Source organism: Astatotilapia calliptera, chromosome 6 (assembly GCF_964374335.1).
Source record: "Astatotilapia calliptera chromosome 6, fAstCal68.1, whole genome shotgun sequence".
NCBI lineage: Eukaryota > Metazoa > Chordata > Actinopteri > Cichliformes > Cichlidae > Astatotilapia > Astatotilapia calliptera.
Window position 1 is genome coordinate 12,801,194 of NC_137427.1, and position 24,828 is coordinate 12,826,021.

The 24,828-nt window shown below is 41.1% G+C and overlaps 1 protein-coding gene and 2 long non-coding RNA genes across 3 annotated transcripts in view; 1 reads left to right on the top strand and 2 right to left on the bottom strand.

The window, feature by feature from the left end:
* Nucleotides 1-1,302: 1,302 nt before the first annotated feature.
* LOC113023912 (N-acetylneuraminate-9-phosphate synthase-like) lies at nt 1,303-9,182 on the bottom strand. The gene is made up of 6 exons (XM_026170372.2): nt 8,950-9,182; nt 8,627-8,842; nt 8,087-8,186; nt 3,554-3,708; nt 2,245-2,511; nt 1,303-2,051 (listed from the first exon to the last, which is right to left on the bottom strand). Exons 1-6 carry the CDS (start codon nt 9,079-9,081, stop codon nt 1,866-1,868), a joined length of 1,056 nt encoding a protein of 351 aa, XP_026026157.1. The 5' UTR covers nt 9,082-9,182; the 3' UTR covers nt 1,303-1,865.
* The window catches only part of LOC145429209 (uncharacterized), a 45,947-nt gene continuing 30,133 nt past the window's right edge, over nt 9,015-24,828 (top strand). The window contains exon 1 of the long non-coding RNA XR_013909433.1: nt 9,015-9,253. This is a non-coding gene — a long non-coding RNA (uncharacterized LOC145429209). The remainder of the gene's footprint in view (nt 9,254-24,828) is intronic.
* On the bottom strand, nt 20,344-20,775 carry LOC145429394 (uncharacterized). The gene is made up of 2 exons (XR_013909628.1): nt 20,565-20,775; nt 20,344-20,418 (listed from the first exon to the last, which is right to left on the bottom strand). It is a non-coding gene; the product is annotated as an uncharacterized LOC145429394 (long non-coding RNA).

A 24,828-nucleotide genomic window follows, 5' to 3' on the forward strand; every position in this document is an offset into this window, starting at 1 on the left:
GATGTCATTGTAAAGGTAAGATTGCTTTGAGTGGATTTGTTGAATTTATTAGTCCATTCATGGTGGGCGGATGTTACCCTTTGTTTTAAGCTGTGTGTGCAATTATAAGACAGAATAAACTAAATATCCACCCCTTGTTAAATATCAGGGATATTGATCATCATTAATCATGAATATTAATCATAATATCAACAGAAGCCTCAACAAAATTTAAATCTCATACAGTATTGAGAGCACAAAAGATGGTTTAGGGCAGTAAAACCTACAAAATAATTACAACAGCTAATTATATAGTAAATTATTGTTATTCTTAGTTGCATCATATTGTATGTTACAGGCAATCAAGACTTGTTTTGATGCTGTTCTGGATAGCTAAGAAGGACTTCTCGCAGCCGCCACTTGTCCCAAGTTTAAACTTCCTTGACTGAGAGATGACTGTTGGAGAGAGCATGTGAAGGAAGAAGGAAAGATGAAGGAACTTCTCACAGCAGAGTGTCATAAAGTTGCTCCTGCAACTGACAATGTTTATGTGTCCCAACGGCCAGCCAGCCCAGCCGGAATTGACTTGTTTGAATTTGAGAACCAGCCCTCAGTGTATGATCTTGAGATTCTGAATCTGTTCCCAAATCTCATAAAGATGTACATGCAATACAACACTCCAACTCCATCCAGTGCACCAGTGAAATGGCTGTTGAGTTTAGGTGGATTGGTGCTTTTCTTCGAAAGGTACAGACTATTTGATAGAAGGTTTGAGAAGCATCTGCAGATGCGATATAATCACTGTGATATAATCACCAAAAGAAAACAATAAAGCATAGGTAATTTTCTGGGTAGCCACAAAATGAGACTGTATCAACAGCCTGAATGTAGCATGCAATAGCATTTTCTGTTTTGTTAATTTGGTAAAGTTTGGGGGCAGCACGGTGGTTAGCACTGTTGCTGCCCAGCAAGAAGGTCCTGAGTTCAATTCTTTCTGTGTGGAGTTTGCATGTTCTCCCCGTGTTTGCATGGGTTCTCCTCAGGTACTCAGGCTTCCTCCCACCGTCCAAAGACATGCAGTTTGTGGGGATAGGTTAATTGATTAATCTAAATTGCCCATAGGTGTGAATGGTTGTCTGTCTCTGTGTGTTAGCCCTGCAACGGACTGGAGACTTGTCCAAGGTGTACCCCGCCTCTCGCCCTATGACGGCTGGGATAGGCTCCAGCGACTCTGAAAAGGATAAGCGGAAGCGAATGGATGGATGGCTGGATGGATTTCAGTGTTATTTGTAAACTGTTAATGAACAATCAAGAATACAGAGCTCTTTAAAGCCTTGTTTATTTGAAGTATTAAAATTACAGAAACATTTGATTACAGTTATAGCCCACATGTGACACCTGGATGATTAAGAGAAATTGTATATGAAGTCCCCTAGATGATTTCACAATATTTTTCCTGACACATGCGCTGCATACATATAGGTGTTTTGTATAATTGGGAGAAATTGTGTCAAACTGGATTAGTATGACAAATATGTGAATCTTATCACTGGTTGAGAAACTCTGATAGATGTCTCAATTTGGACAAGGCTGGTAGTGTGAGTATTTCCTCATGAAAGGCCTGTGGCCTTAAGAAAAAAGTGTTTACATTTATTCAAATTACATAAAGGTCATATAACTGCCATGTAACTTCACCCAGACATATGTTTCAAGTTCAATAATATTCACATTTGTCTTATCCCTCATTAAATGCATCATATCCCTTTCTGTTCACAAATGACATCATTATCTGTCCATTTTCTAGCTACCTGCCTATGTAACTCTATTTTATTTTCTACCCTTCTCTATTTGCCTGCCTCTCTGTCCCAATAGTTTGGGAAGATCCTTTATTCTATCATGTCTGCCAAGATGCTGTCATCTTCTTCAACGTCCACTTTGATCTTCTTCCCCACGAGCTGCTGCATATGTTCTGGAGGGATACCCTTTGGCTCACCAACCTTCACTGCAAACATGTCCAGGCTCAGCACTGTTCCTTTAGGGATTTTCACCTTAGCAATGACTGACTTGCCCAACTGGAGTAGAAAAAGAATAGAAATACATAAAAGATGTATTTTAATCCAGCTCATGTACGTTTTGCAAATTTGCACAGTTATGGATGTTCAGTGAACTGAAGAGGGTGGACGTAAACACAGTTAACAATGACTGGTTTGATAGTGTTATGACATGATAGAATTTCAAAACTCAAGTCAAATGACTCAAACTGACCTTATCATGGCAGGTCTTCTCGCATGGTAACATTTGCTTGACTGGTGACCCCATTGCTGTTTCCACCAGTCGTATTGCTCGGACCAGTTCTGCCAGCTCAGAGGGCTCCAGGGATGCCTCATGGTCGTTTCCCTTCCAGGTCTTATCCAGGGTCACATGGCGTTCCACAACTTTTGCTCCCATCGCCACAGCAGCCACAGTGATGTAGATCCCTTTCTCATGACCAGAATATCCAATTGGAACATCTGGAAATTCCTCCTGGTATTTCTTTAAAAAAAAAAAGGAAAAAGAAAAAAAAAAACCTATAGTATTACACAGACTAAGTCTGAGCATATTAAAGTCAAATGTCTTGTATTGCCCAACACGATCACTGGTTTTCATTGACAGGTGTCTTTGCTCCAGAATCAGCATCTACTTTGTGATTGTGTTATATGATACTGTAAAATCATATATCATTTAGGGGCTGGATTTGAAAGTAATTGTTCAGCTAGCTGTTGTGTACTATAAAACTGCTATGGTTTATAATAATGTGCCATGAAATGCCCGGTGCACTGGCCATTTGTATCCTCTGTATACTACGGCAATGAAGCTTTCATTCATGATATACGTTAATAATTATGTTCTAAGCATCTGTGAAAAACATTAATGTAGTTTGTCAACATCATCTGTCAACGGTGTTGGGGAGAAATGGAATATATGTACCGGTGTTACGTATTTAAAATACAAAATACGAGTAACTCTATTCAGTTACAGTTGCTATTTTAAAAGGTGATATTCAGAATACAATTATTTTGTTGAAATAAATTGATTACACAGTGGTCTTATACAATCATATGTGAGAAACAATATGATTGTATGTGAGAAACAATGCAAAAATATTTTCAATTACATTTCATATTGTTTCTGCCTCTTTTGGGAACGTCCATCATGATCCTGAAAGGATGTTTTTCACTGTCTACCAGTCTAACTAAAAAATAAAGTTGAACAATTATGTACCTGTAAGTGTTAACACTGGTTACTAATTGGATCTGTGTGATGTTCTACAAGGGAGTCACATCTGATACATCCCAGTAATTATAAAATCTGAAGTGGAAAATCAATCCTAAAATGGCAGTGGAAACTAAAGTGTCAAGTTCATAGGGTGGGTATCTTTTTAACATGTAAACTAAATTAGACAAAACAAAGGCAGAACACACAGTCAGAATGAATTACTGTATTAAAAAATGTAAAAAAGTGGGGAATAGGGGCATATTGATTTTTTCACCATAGTTGACCCAGAGGAGATGATGATGATGTTCATTCGTCTTACCCTGATCACACTGAGGTTGACCTCTTTAGGATCCAGAGGGTAGGCGCTGGTGCACTGCAGGAGAGTAAATTTATGGTTGTGCTCCTTTACTGTCTTGTAGACACGACGTATGGTTTCCATGGACTGCATCCCAGTGGATATCACCATGGGTCGCCCTGACATTGATAGAGTTGATATATATGTAACCGAACAGACTGAAAAAATGGGATAATAATAATAATAATGGATTGCATTTATATAGTGCTTTTCGGGACCCTCAAAGCACTTTACAATTCCACTATTCATTCACTCTCACATTCACACACTGGCAAAGGCAAGCTACAGTTGTAGCCACAGCTGCCCTGGGGCAGACTGACAAAAGCAAGGCTGCCATATTGCGCCATCGGCCCCTCTGGCCAACACCAGTAGGCGGTAGGTGAAGTGTCTTGCCCAAGGACACAACGACCGAGACTGTCCGAGTCGGGGCTCGAACCGGCAACCTCTGATTACAAGACGAACTGCCAACTCTTGAGCCACGGGATGTCATTAAAGTAAAGCAGGGCATAGACTGTGCAATTTTTTCAGTCGCGTTATGCTGGGCTTACACTGTGCGATTTTTGGCCCATTTGGGCCGATTTTTGAGTCGTGCGACCATTTTAGTGATCGGCCCGATTTTGGCCTTCATCGTGCGTTGTGCATCGTGTAGTATACGTGGGGTAATGAGAAGCGATTAACACCTCACGACCAGCTACCGATCATCAATTGCTTCCTCACGACCGTCGTGAGGGTGTTACTAGTGTGTGTGTCTGTCGCGAACGAAACGGCTCTTCGAGCCGGGTCTTTGAAGTGAACGACGCGAGCCGTGGGTTTTTTTTTCTCTCACCCTCTCTCTCACACTTTTTTCTGCTTCACTCCGAAGCACATTAGACACATTAGAAAGGTATAGTAATCATCCACAACTATTTTCAGTTGCAGATGATAAAGGATTCAGAAAGTTTATTAATGCAGGCCCATATGACAGAGAATATACATCTTCTTTCTGTTTTCATATTTTAATTTATATTTAATTGTGTTGTGGTTTGCAGTGTTTTGTGTTGTTTCACTTTAAATTTGTTTAAAAGGAAAAAGCTAAAAATTTAAATAGTTAAAAGTTGAAATGTGAATAGGTGGTTTTTGTATTGTATGATTTATTTGTTACATTTTATGTGGAGTGAATAAATAAAGGTATATTTACGGTGGCCCCTGGAGACAAAGCACGTACAAACTTCAAAACACTTAAAAACTCCAAAACAAGTACAAAAGAAAACAGAAGTGTTCCCATAGGCGCAGTTTTGAGCTTTTGTTACCTATGGCTACACAAGCCAGGAAATACCAATGACCGGATTTGGTGTGTGGTAATAACAGGTAAATGAACAGGGGTTTTTTTCAATTATTTGAATATATATAAGTGCTTGTGTATAAATACACAAACAATACACATATGCTTTCAATTGTGTAATTTAAGTGATCTAGGTAGCGCTGTTTTGGAAGTTCAGTTAAAGCTAGAAATGTGTTTTGGAATTTGTACATGCTTTGTCTCTAGGGGCCATCGCATATATTTATATCTAAACATATATAAATAAAACCACTTTTTTTTACACTAGTAATTCCTTTTGTGCATAATTTTATATTATTGTTAAAAACACACACACATAAAACATATTAAGGATTGTACATTGACATAAAACTGTTGTCGGAACCATACTGAATTTCACCAGAGAAACACACACATACATGAAGAGAGAGAGTATGCATAGTATGCACACGGATACCAAACAACCATCATTATTCGTCATACAATGAGAACAGGACAAATCAACAACTGACAATGACTAATTAATATTAAAATCTGTAACATAATGTATTGTTTGGAGTTTAGTCTGTTACTGTTACTATTTTTTCTTAAACCTTCTTAGACCAACTGTAACCCACATAATTTCCTTGGGGATTAATAAAGTATTCTGATTCTGATTGTTTCAGGATACATGACCTGCCATTATCTAATGACACATCTGCTTATCTGTATCTTTTGCTCGTTTCTCCTCCTCTTCTTTTCTCTTTTTTCTAAACTGAGCGCCTGATGGCTTTGAACTATTCTTGTCCATCTTCCATTGGTTTTAATTTTGCATTCCAGCTCTGTCACCGTTTTAGGGAACGTGTTTAGTTTTAAAGTAAGTTTCTGGGCATTTCCTGCCTTTCTGGAGGGATTATATTTCACTAAAAAACGATCTAATATGCATGTCCACATAATTATGCATTATTATAATTATAATATATTAAAAAACACACGCTGTATTTTAAAGAACATACATTAAGAAGCAGATTATATTAGATTTATATTTTAAATAAGACAAAAGTTGGATTTTACAGCAGTAAAATTATTGTATCTCTACAGTTTAAAGATGTAATAAGCTTTGCCCCTGCACAGAGTGGATAGTGAAACAAATGGAATCATCATAAATACATTATTTCATATTTATTACTTCCCCCTCCTCATTGCTTTATTATTGTAGCTCTAGTAATAAATAATAATGTAACGATTCTGGATCAGCACCGTGATGCCCATAGTATATACAGTATTCTGAAGAAGGTCTAAAATGTCACTGTGTGCGCGTGCATGTGTGTGTTTTATGTATATAGATTTTTTTTAATTATTACTCATGATATAACATTGTCCAGACATAGCTGGTAAGGACATGAGGAGGAAACAGCAGGAGCTGTGTGAGGCTACTAAAGGCAGGGCTATAACATTTTTCTGTCATCATTTATTATAGATTAAGTGCAAGAGTTGTTAGGTGTGGATAATTAGATTATAGTTTATTGCAATAACAAGTTGTGCCTTGTTCTCAGATAGACAGCAAGTGGAGAGTGATATATGAAATGATGGGATGGAAGGAAGAAGAGAAGCAAAGAGTGATTCACAGGCAGAGCCTAAATTATTTCTCACAGTTTTTTGTTGCCTTATGGTTCCAAGCGCTGTCACCAATCTTTGCATTTTGTTATTATCTCATGACACTTGTTTAATCAGCTACCATCTCTCCTATGGACATTTTAATGTCCACAGTCTCACATCAACACAGCCCTGCCCTTCCCATATTAGATTCTTGATGAATGTGTGTTGTTGTTATTCAACCTGGTTCAATGTGCCCCTTTTTAACTTTGAGCACCCGTCCCTTTAAACCTCTCTGCACGGCCCTGGTTCACAGATTCACTTTGTCTAGGGTTTATTTCTGGGATTTCTCTCTATATACTGTACTGTAGCGGAGATGAAAATAAAGTTTACTTTGACTTCAGCAGTAAGCAGGCGCACCGAGGGCTCTCGCGCTCACTTTTCGCGTATAGAATTTCGAAAAAACATCGGTGCAAATTATAAGTCTGTAACATAATGTCTGGTGTTTTCGTGTTTGTTGGTTGTATTTTGTTTTATTTTGTGAGTTGGCTATTAGATGTTGCTCCAGCCAGCCAGAGAATCCCCCGCCACCCCGCCCTCTTCTCCCTGTGCCGCAAGCAGCAGGCGCACCTCGCAAACGGAGGGCGCCCTTACTCCCGGCAAATGGGCGATAGAAAACCGATCGGTGCCTATGCCATTCCCAATATGCGCTGGCATGACGTCGGGGCAGCATCAGTGCGAGCATTTTTTTTTTTTTTGCCGATGCCTGTGATGCCGCCCAGTAGCGGTTTTAGATACGGTCAACACGGGCGGTTGCCCAGGGCAGCATCGTGGTGGGGGGTGGCATCACGGGCAAAAAAATGTGGATTACAGTTGCTCCAAGAAGAAATTGTAAAAAATAGTAACAGTATCAGACTAAACTCCAAACAATACATTATGTTACAGATTTTAATATTAATTAGTCATTGTCAATTGTTGATTTGTCCTGTTCTCATTGTATGACGAATTATAATGGCTGTTTGGCCGTTTGCATACTATGCATACTCTCTCTCTTTTCATATGTGAAAAAACATGCCACGTAAGAACAGAGACTGTGTGTGTGTGTGTGTGTGTGTGTGTGTGTGTGTGTGTGTGTGTGTGTGTGTGTGTGTGTGTGTGTGTGTGTGTGTGTGTGCGCATGCACATGGATGTATGTGGGGCGCCATGGGCCGGGGCACACACACACAAACACTCAAATTAGCATATATGGTCAGGCCTTTTTTTCCCTTCAGCTTGTAGAGACACATTCTCATGCATGACATCAGCTCACTGATTTTACACTGATGATCTGAATCAATAATTGAATAGAAAATAGCCACAAATAGCTTAAAAACTAGAGAACCGGTGAAGGAGACCATTGCTATTGTTTGAAATTTATCGCCGTTGTTACACTTTTAATCCTGCCCACTTTTATACCTGTCCAATGCAGTTTCTCATTTTTCTTTTCGTTCTTTTTTTTTTTTTTTTACAAAGGACCACACCCACCTTCTTACACAGTGTTTAACTCACTGCACACTGTCAGTTTCATGTTTCCTTAACATTGAAGCAAGAGTGCTGTTGAGGTGTAATACAACAAAGGCCTGTACCTTTTCTGGCTGTCTTTTCCAGATATGGGAAGTTGTTTGCATCGCAGGACGCAACTTTGAAGAACGGCACATCCAGCTCATGGAGAAACTCCACAGCCATCTATGAATATCAAGGTAATTGAGGCACAGAGTATCATCAGTGATCTGTGATATATGTACTGTTCTATGTGTTAGTTATTTAGCTACATTCATGTAAAAAAAATGTAAACATTCTATTAATTCTGAATTTTCAGGAAAGAATGAAAAAAAAAATCACTTGGTACTTGGCAGGTCTTAAAATTAGGTAAATACAACCTGATATTTAAGGAACAAAATATGATGTGGTAACTGTGAAGGTCATCTAATTCACTTCAGTTTGATCAAAACTCTCATTAATCGCTGATAGTCTATGCATGGTGACATTATCATCATATAAGACAACACTACACTACACTACACTGTACGTTTTGTTCTAAGTTTTGTTTATCAGGTTAAGAAAAACAGAAAGGTATCAGAAGTAATAAAACTTTAATGAAAATCATGGTTATTTGCAGCTCATACCTCATCCATACCAGAGGCGGTGAGAAAGATGCCGATGTCATCTGCATACTTTTTTAGTTCCCTGTATTGATCATGACTGAACTCCAAGTGACGCTTGTGGTCACCGTACGTTTTCCCCCAGGAATGCTTTGAATTGTAGGGGCGCTCCAAGGCTCGCTTGCTGAATTTGTACTCTAATTCACTTTTCTGGAATTTGGCACAGTCAGCACCACAGTCCTGTTGAGAGAAGAGATGAGAAGAGATAGCAAGGCAAGATAGTGATTTTACAGCCCAAATATTTTTTCATCATCATTCACAGGCAGACTATCACATCCTAAATTTACCTTTGCCATCTTGATCATTTTCTTGGCAATCTCAATGTCTCCCTGGTGGTTTTGTCCAATTTCAGCAATAATGAAACATGGATGGGAGCCCCCGATCATTCTGCCAGGACACAGTTCAAACTGCAGAGACATAGTGGCGACAGAAAGTTAACAGGCTAAAATTCTGAGTGGAGTCAAATTCACAGTTGAATCTCAAATGACGAACGCTTCCAGGTTGAAAGTAAGAGGAAGATGCTGTTGGATGCACTGTCTTTTATAGCCCTATGATGACCCACCTCTGCAACACCTGCAACATGCTTTTCAGGTTTGACTTCATGTTTTTTGTTTGATTAATCCATGAGAACTATCATTGAATTGAATTCCTTGCTTCAACCACTTGTCACGTTTATCTAAGTCAGATTTTGATCCTGAAGTCAGATCAAAATGCAAATCTCTTCATTCCATGTCTCAACACCTAAAAGTATCAACTAAAATAATAAACTGAAAATGTTACGTCCAGATCAAAATGATCAACTTAGGTTTGCAGAGCTGATTTTCTTTTTGCAGTAGTGTTTTTTTTTTTAAAGATGGATACTCTACTTTCTTTCTAATTCTTTTCATCTTTACATCAACTGATGTGCAAGTTGCTTGAACTGTAAAGGCACATCACCAAATGTGCAGCCAACACATGTATAAATACTAACAGTGGAGACCTGTCTAGGTTTTTGTGTAACTTCTACATAAAATCACACATAAAAGAAGTATAAAATATATGTTAATCCCAGATATTATTATATATCACTGACATACAATTTTCTAGTTTCTTGAAGTACTTTGAAAATTATCACTACTACTTTCTAATTTTGCTACTTTTAATTTCAGTATTTTTTATAACATTTTAAAGTATGCTAGGTTTATACTTAATTACAAATATTTACAGATAGTGTGCTCTGTGGTTTTGGGTTTGACTCTTGACTTGAATTCCAGAGTAGGGTGAAGAAGCATCACAAAAAGAAAATACCTACTGGAGTTATTTACAGGTTTAACAAGACACAAATTGTAGGTCTCTTTGTGATTCTTGCAAAGGAGAAACACTTGGTAACGACAGAATCTCAGCTAGGAACTGAAGCGCATTGTGTTGCCAACAATCTGCTGATTCGATAACTGCAAAGTTCCAAAACTCTGACAGTAACATCAACACAAAAGCTATGTGCCAGGACATTCATGGCATGGGTTTCCAGAGTCAAGCAGCTATTATAGGTGTAATGTGTAGCTGGCAAAGTACTTTTGTAGTGTAGTTCCTCATTTTCTTGGCTTAGAGGTAATTACTGGCAATTGACTAACAAGCAGCCTCATGCCCAATAGAAACCTGTTCTCTTGCTTTTCCACAACAACATATATAGAGAGCACTGAATTTGTATTTGGCTGCGATTCACTGGAACTCTTGATTTGCATTTTACAAATGTCAATCTAAATCAGGGGTAGGGAATATTAGTCCTCGAGAGTAGTGATGGGATTTCCGACTCTTTTTAGAGAACCGCCTCTTTCGGCTCGGCTCACTAAAAAGAAATTTTCAGCTTTTTCCTTATAAACAAATTTAAAGTGAAAGAACACAAAACACTGCAAACCACAACACAATTAAATATAAATTGAAATATGAAAACAAAAAGAAGATGCACATTCTCTGTCATATGGGCCTGCATCAATAAACTTTCTGAATCCTTTATCATCCGCAACTGAAAATAGTTGTGGATGATTACTATACCTTTCTAATGTGACGTTGTTGTCCCTGGCTTTCTTTCTCTCTCTCTCTCCCGCTCCGTTCCTGTGCTACTGCGAGTGTAACTACCGCCCGTCCCCCGTCATCCCAGGGCAAAGCACAAGGCTCGTGTGCAGAGTGAAGAGGAAAAAAAGTGCGAGAGAGAGGGTGAGAGAAAAGAAAAGAAAACCCAACGGCTCGCGATAAGGCTCGCATCGTTAACGTCAAAGATCCGGCTCTAAGAGCCATTTCGTTCACGACCGACACATCACTACTCGAGAGCCATGGTCCTGCAGGGTTTAGATCTCACCCTGGGTCACCACACCTGAATCAAATAATTTCTACCAGGCCTCTATTCTTACTCTGGATGACATTATCTTGGCCTCCAGTATCACTGTGAGAGCATTTCACTTACAGACTGCAGGCTTACTTGTGGTTCCTAAAGTGTTTTAAAGTGAAATGGGAGGGAAAGCCTTCAGCTTACAGGCCCCTCTTCTGTGGAACCAGCTCCCAATTTGGAAGAGAGATACCCTCTCTACTATTAAGATTAGGGTTAAAACTTTCCTTTTGACAAAGCCTATAGTTGGGACTGGAGCAATTGACCCAGAATTCTCCCTTAGTGACAATGCAATAGGTGTAGGCTTTTGGGGGCTTCCCATGATGAATTGAGAGCTTCTTCTTCAGTTGTTGTTGTGATTTGAAATTGTACACATAAAATGTAATAATAATAGAAATAATAATAACAATATAGAACAGACTGTCTGGCTAGTCACCTTGAAAAGTACTGGAAAGAAGAAAAAAACATTTTCTTTGTGTGACAAGAATGACAAGAATCACATTGGGTGGTGACAACAAATACTTTTTGTATTTCTAACCTATGACATTTTACTAACTATGTCATTAAACTGTCATGCCTTGGCTTCTTGTCACAATCATTTGAGCCACTGTCAGAGAAAGAAAACATTTAAAGCCTAAGTGTAGTTTGCAAACTATACTTTTTATCCTCTAAAATGTTTTAGTCTTTTTAAAGAAAAAAGTTTGTTCTATTTTGTTCTCTGAAACCAGTGCTGAGTATGTTGTGATGAGTGATTGGAGGTGATCATACCACACATAATCTATTAAAGCTTGTTTCTGTTTGCCAGTGTCAGTTTGATATTTCAATGTCTTGATCAGAATTTTCTGTCCTGAAGCAAACTTGTTAGTCTAGTTAGGCTGCATATCCATTCTTTAAGTGATCACGCGATGAACCGTGCTTCTGGGCCCAAACTACCCTGCGTTTATTAAGGTCTTTGTGTTTTTAAAATGTTTTAATGCTTTGTATCTTTTCCTATTTAATCTCAACAAGCCCTAAAACCAGTAAGCAATCACTGTTGGCCTCTGTCAGTTTTTATTACCTCTATTCTTTTTACAGTTCAGTTTTTAAAACCTTACGACGTAACTACAGCCCAGCATGCAGCAGTGAATTAATGACTAACCTGGTAATGTAGATGGATTATCTCAGTTGTTCTCCTGACTGAAGTTTCGTCCGTTTACAGCGTCCTGTCGTGCGATTGCATTTGTCCCTAACCATCAGGAACCCCACGTTAACGTTTATCGAGTGGAAAAATGTTAGCATCCTCCAGCTTCACACAAGGGAGTCTAAGACAAAATATACTGACGGCATCGATGGTTTGACTCATCCAGTGGAGCACAAATTGGGTGTCATCAGGAGTAGAAATGGAAATTAATAAGAATTTAGTAATTCTCATTTCATTATCAATATCACTTATCAATTCTCATTCTTACTGGTTTTGCTTTGAGTCACCACCCTCTCTAAGCAGCTTATCAAAGATATAGCAAGAAAGATATTCTTGCAAATGAACTTCTTTCACACGTTTGTGAATGTTGGAAGTATTACCGTTCTTTTTTGTGCTCAGTGTTAGGGTCATTACTCAACAAAAGTTATTATTACACATATCACACAGAATACCTTTCCAAAAGCAATGGCGTACATCTTTCTCTAAAAATGACCTCAAATTAATTATCTCATAATTACCAGTTAACAGTATAAATGTAAATACAGTGCCGTATGCCAACAGAAATCCCTATCCTGATGAGTAGATACAAATGATTTTTCTCTTAGTATTATTAAATCTGTTCTTTTATTCTTTTACTGGACAGAGAGAAGACGACTCAGTTAGTCAAAGTATTTATAATTATTTTATTCAGTCATCTTCCGGAAGAGAGACGTGCACAGCCAAAAGCCATTTACAGATCTCTGGCCTTAGAAGCCAAAATGTGTATATATACTTAGTCATATGCAGTGTTGGGTAAGTTACTTTAAAAAAGTAATTAATTACGAATTACTTAGTCAATATTGTATTTAAAATATTTATCTAATTACTGTGTCAGAAAAGTAAGTTAATTGCTAAATAAGTAATTTAACTAAATACTCCTTAAATTGGCAGCACGGTGGCACAGTGGTTAGCACTGTTGCCGCACAGCAAGACGGTCCTGAGTTCAATTCCACCATCAGGCTGGGGTCTTTCTGTGTGGAGTTTGCATGTTCTCCCCGGGTTCTCTCCGGGTACTCCGGCTTCCTCCCACCGTCCAAAGACATGCAGCTTGTGAGGATAGGTTAATTGATTAATCCAAATTGTCACTAGGTATGAATGTGAGTGTGAATGGTTGTCTGTCCCTGTGTGTTGGCCCTGCGACAGACTGGCGACCTGTCCAGGGTGTACCCCGCCTTTCGCCCTATGACAGCTGGGATAGGCTCCAGCGCCCCCCGCGACCCTGAAAAGGATAAGCGGAAGCGAATGGATGGATGGATGCACTTCTTAAATTCCCTATAAACCTGTAGTGGACAAACTTTTTTAATTAAAATTAAACTCTTTAAATAATAAATTTTTTTTTTAAAAGACGGAGACTCTACAGTACGCAGCGGTAGCATGTCTTCCACAATGTAGCCTGCAATCATTTTTTAAGCTCACCTACAGATGCTTTCTGTGCTGCTGAAGTAAAATCAAGTTTTGCCTGCTTAGCAGGAGTTGCTGCGGTGTTACCCATGGATGATGAACAAGGATCACTCAGAAGTGTTCGTCTATGCTTTCGTGTCAGACGCTTCAGTAGATTACTCGTGCTATTAACAGCAGCCGATAGTCTTTTCTCCCCAGGACATAGCTTACATATTACTGTAATGTTATTGTCTGCTTGTTTTAGAAAAGGGAAGAGATGTCCATTTCATAAAACAGCCACTAGCTTCAGCCGAGTCTGACATCTTCCGCTTTAGAATACGACTATGCAGCAAACTGGCACGAAATGACGTGGATGATGTTAAAGCAGCAGAGTTTACTTCTACGTTTAGAAGATAAATTATTGAAATTAAATAATGATATTCAGCGAGTTTAATTATTTTACAGTGTAACGCAAGTACATTGTAAGTAACTGTAATTAAAATACCTAAAAATGAACAGTAATTAGTTACTCTACTTTTTCAGTGGAAAAGTAATTTAATTACAGTAACGCGTTACTTAGTAACGCATTACACCCAACACTGGTCATATGTCACACAGTTTCAAACAAAACAACTTCTTCTGGCCTAACTTGGTGTGGGTGTGTGTGTGTGTGTGTGTGTGTGTGGGTGGGTGGGGGGGGGGGGGGGGGGGGGCTTAGTTCCACTTTTTTTCTGTCTGCATGTTCCTGTTCTTATTAATATGCCTCTGCAGCTCTGCACAAGACTTCCTGTTTTTCAGTCTGGCTGAGCACTTGGTTTGTGAGTCAAAGCTGGCCTTGCTTTAAACAGGCCTTTATTATTAAAATACATAAAACAATATGATCAGAAAATAAGTACTAAGAATATATATTTATTCTTTAACAGTATTTAGATATGAAGACAAAATACTTGTGTTATGTCCCCTGGCTAGTTTAGGGGGTTTGGAGGGACGAACATGAAGGTGGATAGTGAAGGAGGAGCCAAGATTATATTTTTAAAAAGGTTTAATTTAATGCTAGTGATGAAATTTGGGTTCCGACTGAGGTATAACTTCAGGGAGAGCCAAGGCCAACATAAACAAAACATCCCTGATGTGAAAATAAAATAAACGTACCTAACTCCAAAGAAAACAAAATATACAACCTATAACCATACCTAACAACACAAACAGGATTAAACAGGGTGTCAAAACAAAAGGCAGCTCTCCCCTACAAGCAGTCTGAACATGAAAACGAAAATGCACATACAAGTCACAAAGGCATGGTGCAACTTCCGTGATGTGGAACTGGTTTGGTGTTTGTCCGTCAGATACACAACAAAGCACATTTTTTTGCAGAACATGCAAGCGGCCGTTGTTATTGTCGTATTTGTCGGACTAAGATGCTCTTAAATCTGGGAGTAATCTGGGTCCCAAACTCCGTATATTTGACTTCAGGTCAAACGAACACTGCAGCATCACTGAGCGTTGAAAACTGTCTAAATTCTTTGATCTTTAATAAAACGATCAGCATTGCTGCTTTACCAGGTGTAACTATAAAGTTTAACTTCCAGGCATCCATGAAAACAAAAGTTATTACATTTAACGGAGTTAGAAGTTAGCAGGAAGCTAGCGGAAGTTAGCTCGCTAGTTTCGCTAGTTACCTAAGCATGATATTGCATGTTCTGACTGAGAGATTTCTGAAAAAATTCAAACGTACAGCTCTGCTATCACTTTCAACATAAATGAAGACAGGAAACTAAACAGCAGTGACGTTTGTAGGGTTACTGAAGTTGGGCTAGCTGGTATATAATGATGTGCTACGTGATCGCTAGCGACACAGCTATGTTAGCATAACATAAACAGTGAAGCTGGAGGACAAACACTAACACTTTTCCACTTATAAAAGTTAACGTGAAGGTTCCTCATGGTTAGAGACAAATGCAATCACATGGCAGGATGCTGTAAACGGACCAAACTTCAGTCAGGAGAACAACTGAGATAATCCATCCACAATACGAGGTTAGTCATTAATATACTGCAACAACATGGGAATAGAGCAGCTGCCAGAGAATTCAACATTAATGAATCAATGGTACAGAAGTGGAGGAAGCAAGAAGAATGAGTTTAATAAAGTTTGATTTATCTGACTGCTTTGTTTCGCTTAATGTGCCTTATAATCCCGTGTACCTTATGGTCCGAAAAATGCGTACTGCACACTGCAGTTTAATGTTGCAAAGCACCTCTTTTTAACTTCAGTGGATATTATACATGGTTATGCTCAGGATATGTCAGCCCATTTCTACTGGAAATGCCTTTGGGTTAAACTTTCAGCAAGGAATTTGCATTTGCACTGTTACATTTTTATAAAGCTTTAATGTACATAAAAACCAGCTTCTTGTTTACGTGAAAATAAATGGAAGGTTGTCTTTTTGCGCTAGTAATGTTGTGGAGTTGTATTTTGTCTCGCATCAATTATATCGTCAGTTATATCGTTATCGCAAATTTTCAAATATATATCGTGATAAATATTTTTGGCCATATCGCCCTGCTCTATACAGTACAATAAAATAGAATAAAATATACAATAGGCTAAAAATAGAATACAAATTCTATATACAACTTAGTAAAAATACAACTTTGTAAGAAAAGAGTATTGCACTTGGTCTTATTGCACATGTGTGGGTTTGTGTGGGTTTGATCAGTTGAAGTCTTTGTTGTGGAGTCTGACAGCAGTGGGGAGGAAAGACCTGCGAAATCTCTCCGTCCCACACCGTGGGTGCCGCAGCCACTGAAGGAGCTGCTCAGTGCTGTTAGAGTTTCCTGCATGGGGTGGGAGATGTTGTCCAACAGGAATGACAGCTTAGCCACCATTCTCCTGTCACTCACCACCTCCACTGGGTCCAGAGGGTATCCTAGAACAGAGCTGGCTCTGCAGATCAGCCTTCAGTCTCGTCCTATCCCCAGCTCTCTGCCGGGGATAGGACGAGACTGAGCCACCCCAGCAGACCACACCATAAAAGATGGCTGAGGCCACCACAGAGTCATAGAAGGTCTTCAGGAGTGGGCCCTCACTTCAAAAGACCTGAGTCTCCACAGCAGGTACAGCCTGCTCTGACCCTTCCTGTAGTGTCAAACTGGACTGAATTATGAGTCCAGTCCAGTTTGTTGTTCAGATGAACACCAAGGTACCTGTAGCTGTCCACAGCCTCGATGTCCATACCTTGGATGTTCAGTGGTTGCAGTGGAGGATGTTTGTGCCTGCGGAAGTCTACCACCAGCTTTTTGGTTTTACTAGTGTTGATCTGGAGGTAGTTCAGCTGGCACCAGTACACAAAGTCTTGGGTCAGTCCTCTGTACTTCTTGTCGTCCCCATCAGTGATGAGGCCAACTATTGCAGAGTCATCAGAGAACTGGGCAGAGTTGTGGGAAAAGGGGCGGGACCAAGCGATTCTGATGCTGACACTGCATGCGTGGATGAGGACGCTGACACTGAAGCTGCTGCTGCAGGCAAGGATGAAGCGGCAGACGACGGCGTGGGAGCCACAGGTGGTGGCGCTGCAGGCAACGCATGGGAGCCGCAGGTGGTGGCACTGCAGGCAACGGTGATGGTGGGACGGGCTCTTCGGACCCCTCAGCAAAAACAGTCACAGAACCAGCAGGCACAGGGGCCTTTGGCACACACAGAGCAGAACCAGCAGGTTTGGAGACCCCTGGCAGACACAGAACGGAACCAACTGATACAGAGGCCTCTGGCGGGGACAAAACAGAACAAGAAGGTGCGAATGCCTCTGGCAGGCACAAAACTGAACCAGCAGGTGCCGGGACCTCTGGCAAGGTTGACGCTGGACTGGAGCCGAGCAGCACATAGGTTTGATTCAGGCACCGACAGCAGGGTGCAGTCCTCTGCTGGCTGAAAGAGTTCGCAGAAACTCCCAACAGAGGGCGGAGGTGGCTGAGTTAACTCTCCCGGGCTCTCAGCAGAGAATGATTGCTGAGAGGGTTTTGAGTTCTCAGGTAACACGGGTTGTGCTAGCTTCTTGGTCTCCAGGGGTCCAGAGTCAGCTGAGGGTTGAAGCTCAGCCTCTGGGGAGGCCCTGGGGAGAGTTATAGTCTCTAGAGAAGCCAGATTTCGAGGGAACGACCGTCTTAATGAGTGCATCTCTTTGTTTAGCATGAATTAGAGATGGCACGATACCACTTTTTTATGTCCGATACCGATACCGATATCATAAATTTGGATATCTGCCGATACCGATATGAATCCGATATAGTGTTTTTTAATCAACAAAACTGTTTTTTAAATATCTTGCTGCATTTTGTATAAGTTCATACTCAAGTTTAAAACAACAACTACACTAAAGCTATTCTGTTATTAAACCTGTATGCAAAAAAAAAAAAATTTCATAGTTCAGCAATACTGATCAATCTAATAAACTTAAACCTACACCATCCTCCCTATTCTGGTATTTTAAAGAGTACTTAGCATAAATATTAAGCAACCTAACTAATAGGGTTCCAACTCCCAGCAACAACAAAAATAAATAAATAAAAAAATAGGGAACCACCCCTCACGCTCCACCTCATGATGCTTAATCGACGTAATCAACCTTAATTTGATGCAGTGTGAAAAAAAAATGCACAGAAATCAATTATTTTTCAAGAAATATTAAATAGATTCAACATCTTTCTTCAACAAAATTGCAGACTGCACAGATGGTACCTTCCCAAAGGAAAAAGTACTATAGCTTACTAGGAGATATATATATATATATATATATATATATATATATATATATATAATTTTTTTTTTTTTTTTTTTAGACTTAATAGTTACTATATACAGTAATGGACTTCTATTCATTTTGCATCAAATTAAAACTTTGGCTATCAGATAATTATTTATTAAAAGCTAGACATTTTAAATGAGAATAAGAAAGAAAAGTATGTCTTCTGCCCCCTTTTCCCTGTTCATGCCCTATCGGCCCCCCTGGCTAAACTTTGCTAGATCCGCCCCTGCACAGTTACCAGCGTCAGCTACGTAGAAAAAGATCCTGGAGTAGAAAGTAATATTAAATAAATTCTAACAACAGCTGATCAAGCTTAAACGTGCTGCTGTTGTTCAGCCGCTGGTTTCCTCTTTCTGGTGCAAAGTGGGCCAAAAGCAAACTAGAGACAGGGACTCGCAACAGAAAAGCCGATCAGCTGATCATAATTGAAGTAGCAGCCGGAGAGCGAGAGGCAGTCGCTCGTTAAGCTTAACGCAGGAATGCTTTACAAACATTCAGAGATGGACTTACACACTTGCTTTACTTCTCTCGGGGATAACTTTGTTGGAGATGAAATGCCGGGTTGCTAGCGAAGCTCCAAATGCTATCCAGACCACCGACAGGTCCCGCATGCCACAGCCGCTCTATCACGACGTGCTAACGTTCTGAGGTGAGTTACGGCGTGTTGCAAGTTTTGTGAGGTGCTTTCGTGATATTTAATGGATCGGATTACATTTTTTATTTTTCTCCGATATCCGATCCAGTAATTTAGGTCAGTATCGGACCGATACCGATACGTAATATCGGATCCGTCCATCTCTAGCATGAATGGGTGAAGAGCGTGGCTCAGCAGGAGACTGGGCTGCTGAAGGCTAAAGTGCTGGTTGAGGTGAGAATGAAACTGGTGGAGGAGCAGATGATTGAGCTAAGGGGTAGCAGGTACACTGCAGACTGAGCTACAGGTCGGGCGGCTAAGTGGGCTAACGGCTTTGCTGAAAGCAGTAATGATGGCTGTAAAGCAGGTGGCGGAGTGGAAAACTGAGCTGGCGGCTGCTGGGCAGCTAACTGAGGTAAAGACAGCTGAGCCTGAACCTGAGCTGATGATCAGAGTGACGGTTGTGTAATAGTAATATTCCCCGGCTCAGGAGGAGCAGAATACACACCGTCTCTTAACTCCAACGCAGCCTCAGGAAAAACAGTTTTTGACTTCCCCGGCAAAAAAAAAGTTTCTGGAATGATAGTTTTTATATTCCCAGGCTCCGAAAGAGCACAAGCAGAAGACTCTTTAACGTCCAAAGAATGGGAATAAACAGCATCTGAACTATCAGTGTCATGTCAGCTGAGACGGTCTTAAAACCTCTAAGTTCAGTTTTGCCACAGCCTGAAAAGTCAGATATGGGGTTGTCAGCTAGAGGAGAAACTGGCTCAGGGTAAACAAAGTCCGTTGAAGAAAGCTCCGTGTTCTGCCGCTGCTGTGTCGCAGGAAGCTCATGCAGCTTCACAGCGAGCTCCTTTCGCTGCTGCTGTGGCTGCTGCGACTTCAGCATGGAGTACTGGGAGCGAGCAAAGGCTGCTAGCTCCCGAGCTTGAAGAACCTCGCGGGCTTCGTGCAGCTCATCCAACGCAGGCAGGCAGGATTGGACCCAAACGCAGGACTCGCGGAGGCAGAGGTGACCTTAAGAAACTTGGTTTATTACAGTAAAATACTACAGAAAACTAACTGAACTGGGAAAACAAATAAACTAACAGGTAGGCAAACGGAACACACAGAGAGAATGAGGGTGAGCAGACGTTAAAGACGCGACAGAGAACAAAGGAAACACAGGGGAGTAATCAGGGAATGGAAAACAGGAGGGAGACACAGCTGGGAGGGATTGGGCTAACAAGACAGGAGGCAGGTAATGTAGCTCCCGTTAGCCACCACGCGGACAAGTTCTTGTTTACAGATGATTTATTCAATGTTCGGCGACAAGATCACTCAGCGTCGTCATCATCATCATCATCGTGAGAACTACCCAAAGAAAACAATTGCAATAAGCAACATGTTTACAATAACTCTTATCACAGTAAATCCAAACAATAAAGGTATAGACACATAAATGCCCTTTTATGGCACTTTCATTGAAACTGAAATTAACAGAGGCACCCTGAACACACCTCATTGCCTGCTGTAGCCAAACGGGAGAAAGTCCGTTCTTCGCGCGAGCCGCTACTCCTCTCAACGGTGAGTCCACAATTGGGTTTAATTTAACTTAACTTAACTTATGTGTTCTTTAAAACTTAAGTCCAGTTTAAAGCAGTAGGACGATGCAGCTGAACTCACAGAGCGCCATGCTTCTCTGCTCTAGTGTCACCACAAACTCAGTCCGTGCTGCACGTTACTTCCGCTACCACCAATTACAAAACAAAGTTCCACAATTAAAGGAAACTTACAAATATAAACACAAGAAAAACATTGGAACACTTCACTGTTAGTTACACTCCCACCAAATCACCTGTGATTTTCCCATAAAACGTAACATGTATGGATATAACAAGAAATCACATTTAACATTAATTGAACTTGTGGATTGGCAAAGTGGCTCTTCAATTAGCCTCCAGTAGAGTTACAGTCTTTTGAATAGGTCTCTCCAGATAGGTTGGTTTTGTGGTGCGCCTTCCTCTAGCATCTAGAGTTGAGTCACTGATCAACAACCTCACACTTCTCACCTTTCCATCCTGTCCCAGATAGACATCTATGATCCTTCCCATCTTCCATTGACTACGTGGAGCAGAATCATCCTTGAGAAGCACAATATCATTGACTTTCGCATTTCGTCTTGCTCTGTTCCATTTTTGTCTGCTCTGAAGATTCAACAGATATTCCCTTTTCCACCGTTCCCAGAAGCTGTTGGCTAAGAACTGTACTCTGCGCCATCGTTTTTGCAGGTACACATCTTCCTTGATAAACTTTCCAGGAGGTGGGGGAATAATGCTTGACTTCATTGTCAGAATGTGGTTAGGTGTCAAGGGTTCTGGACCAGATGGATTGTGCAAATGCTCTGATGTTAATGGCCTGCTATTCACAATTGCCATAACTTCGTAGAGGAAGGTTCTTAACGAACTGCTGTCGAGCCTTTTAACTGCTTGGTCGAGAACGGATGCCAGAACATTACGCACGGTGCGTATTTGGCGTTCCCAAACCCCACCTTTATGACTTGCAGATGGTGTGTTCATAACAAACTCACATCCAATTTTCTTGAGGTTCTCTCCATCCATCTCCTTCATGGCTTCAGCGAACTCGTGCCTTGCACCAATGAAATTGCTGCCTTGATCACATCGAATTTGCCTGACACTTCCACGCAATGCAATAAACGAACGCAAGGCATTGATGAATGCATCAGTTGTTAAGTCCTCAAGCATCTCAATATGTATGGCTCTTGAGCACATGCATGTGAGTAAAAGCCCATAACGCTTAAGCTCCTTTCTGCCATCCTTGACATAGATAGGCCCGAAGCAGTCCATCCCACAATATGTGAAGGGTGGAGACAACTCCGTGCGTTCTTGTGGGAGGTTCGCCATCCTTTGTCCTTCAGTGTTCCGTCTAAACTTCCTGCATTTTGTGCAGCTGTAAATATGAGAGGAGACTGCCTTACTGCATCCAAGAATCCAAACACCATTGGCTCGCAGCTCGTTAACAGTCATACCTCGACCTTGGTGCTGCACCTTTTCATGATGATGCTTGATGAGCAGTGTTGCCAAATGGCTTCCTTTAGGAAGGATAGCTGGGTGTTTCACATGGGGGTGAAGACTGGACATTGTTAAGCGCCCTCCAACCCTGAGTACACCCTGCTCATCAAGGAATGGGTTTAATTTGTGCAATTTATTTGCCTTGTCAATTGCCTTGATTTGCCCATTAAGCTTGAGACTCTTCATGGTTTCAGCAAGGTGTGTTGCTTGAACCAGTTTGATGAGAAAAACTTCTGCCTCCTTACGCTCCTGCAAAGTGGTGGGTTCACTAAACCTTGGTTTGTGGCCTTTAGCTGCCCTTGCTCTGCGTTTCAGTATGGCTACAGCTTGTACTGCTCTTGCCCAATCTGAAAACCTTTCAAGACGATCTAGCAGTGACCTCTCTTCCCTTGAGTGAATTTTGTGGACATGAGTCTTTCGTAACTCTGGGTCATCTTCTGATATTTCTCCCACTGTGAACACACTACTTGGGAGGTTTAGCTGCCACAGAAAATTTGGACCTCTAAACCAGTTAGATGCCTTGAGCTGTTCTGCTGTCTGTCCCCTAGAAGAGTGGTCAGCGGGGTTGTCTTCTGAAGCAATGTAGTTCCATTGGTCAGGATGTGTGCTCTGCTTGATACGTTGGACACGGTTTGCTACAAAAACATGAAATCTCCTTGCATCATTGTTGATGTAGCCAAGGACAACCCTTGAATCAGTCCAAAAGTATTCCTGCAGGCCTTCCATTTCAAGCTCTCTCTGGAGCATGTCACTTGTGCGCACTGCCACCACTGCTGCAGAGAGCTCAAGTCTTGGTATAGTTGTTACCTTTGAAGGAGCTACCCTTGCTTTCCCCATCACGAGGGAACAGTGCACTTCTCCCGATGCGCTTATTACTCTCAGGTATGAGCACTCTCCATAACCTGAGGCACTGGCATCTGAAAAATGATGCAGCTCGTATTTCACAACTTTGCCAAAGCTTCCTGGTAGGTAGCATCGTTGTACCTTTATGGTTGCTAGATCTTGCAGTCCTCTCAACCAGGATTCCCACTGGGGCAGCAGATGGTCTGGAAGAGGATCATCCCAACTAACTCTCTCGAGACACATTTGCTGGAGGATTTTCTTTCCTAAAAGGATGAAAGGTGCGACAAAGCCAAGCGGATCAAACACCGAGGCCACGGTGGACAATACCCCTCTTCTGCTCATGGGTTTTTCTTTCACCACCACTCTAAACTGGAAATCATCTGATGTGACACACCATTGTACACCAAGGGCTCTCTCCATGTGTGGTTCATGAAGAGCCATATCCAAGTTGTTGGCTCCTCCAGCACACTCTTCCTTTGGGATTGATGACAACACCTGCTTACTGTTGGAAATGAACTTATGCAACCTTAAGTTGCCAGTGTTGCAAAGCTCCCTTGCTTCATTCACTAGCTGGATTCCCTTTGCTTCGGTGGATACACTAGTCAAACCGTCATCAACATAAAAGTTTCTTTCTATGAAGCGGACGGATGCTTCGCTGAAATTCCCCCTTGCCATTGCAGCAAGATGTTTGAGGCCATAATTAGCACAGCCTGGAGACGAAGCAGCTCCAAACAAATGAACTCTCATGCGATAGACTGCTGGCTGTGCTTCTAAATCTCCATTCTCCCACCAGAGAAAGCGGAGGTAATCTTGGTCTTCTGCCCTCACGTGAAATTGGTGGAACATACGTTCTATGTCACACATGATTGCAACCTTTTCCTTGCGAAACCGACACAAGACACCAACAAGGGAATTTGTCAGCTCTGGCCCAGTCAATAGATGATCATTTAAAGATGTCCCCTGAAACCGGGCTGAACAGTCAAAAACAATGCGGATTTTCCCAGGCTTTTGCGGGTGATAAACACCATGGTGTGGGATGTACCACACTGGGTGTTTGTGGAGATCAGCCTTGGGGATCTTCTCAGCATCTCCACGCGCTATGGTCTCTTCCATGAAGGTTTTGTAGTCCTGGTAATATCTGCTGTTTCCCCTTAATTTCCTTTCTAGGTGCTTAAGGCGATGGATAGCACACACCATATTGTCTGGCAAGCTCGGCCTTTCTCGTTTAAATGGAAGAGGCATCTCAATATGACCATCTTCTTTGTGTTTGATTCCTTGTTTCAATTTCGACAAAAACTGGAGGTCATCTTGAGAGAAGTGATTGTCCTCAGCAACTCTCTCATTAAAGTCACATTCAAGCGCTTTAATTATGTCAGATGAGATGACTTCCTTGATCTGTGTTCTGCATACATAGTGAACTTCCTGTTTGGGACTTGATGGAAGCTGAAGTTCCGGTGTCACTTGCCTTGTGATGACTTGATGACTCACTCCAATAGTGTCTCCACAGTCTACGTATGGGCTGCCATGTCCAATAATGCTCCATCCCAAGTCTGTTCTCTGTGCAAATGGTTGATTTTCTTCACCGCACACCACCTCTCTAGGAAGAAGTGCCTGAGAACAGTTGTAGCCAATTAGTAGACCAACATCACACCCTTGACGAGGAGCAATCCTATCTGCAATCTGCTCAAGATGGGGCCATGCCATTGCTGTCTCTGGTGTGGGTATGTGGTCTCTGTTCGCCGGAATGAACTTTCTTGTGTAGGTTGTAGGAAGAGTTATTTTCTTCTCTGAGTTGAATCCTCTAACTTGCAACCCAGAGATCCTTTGGCAAGCTACAACTTTGTTTGTA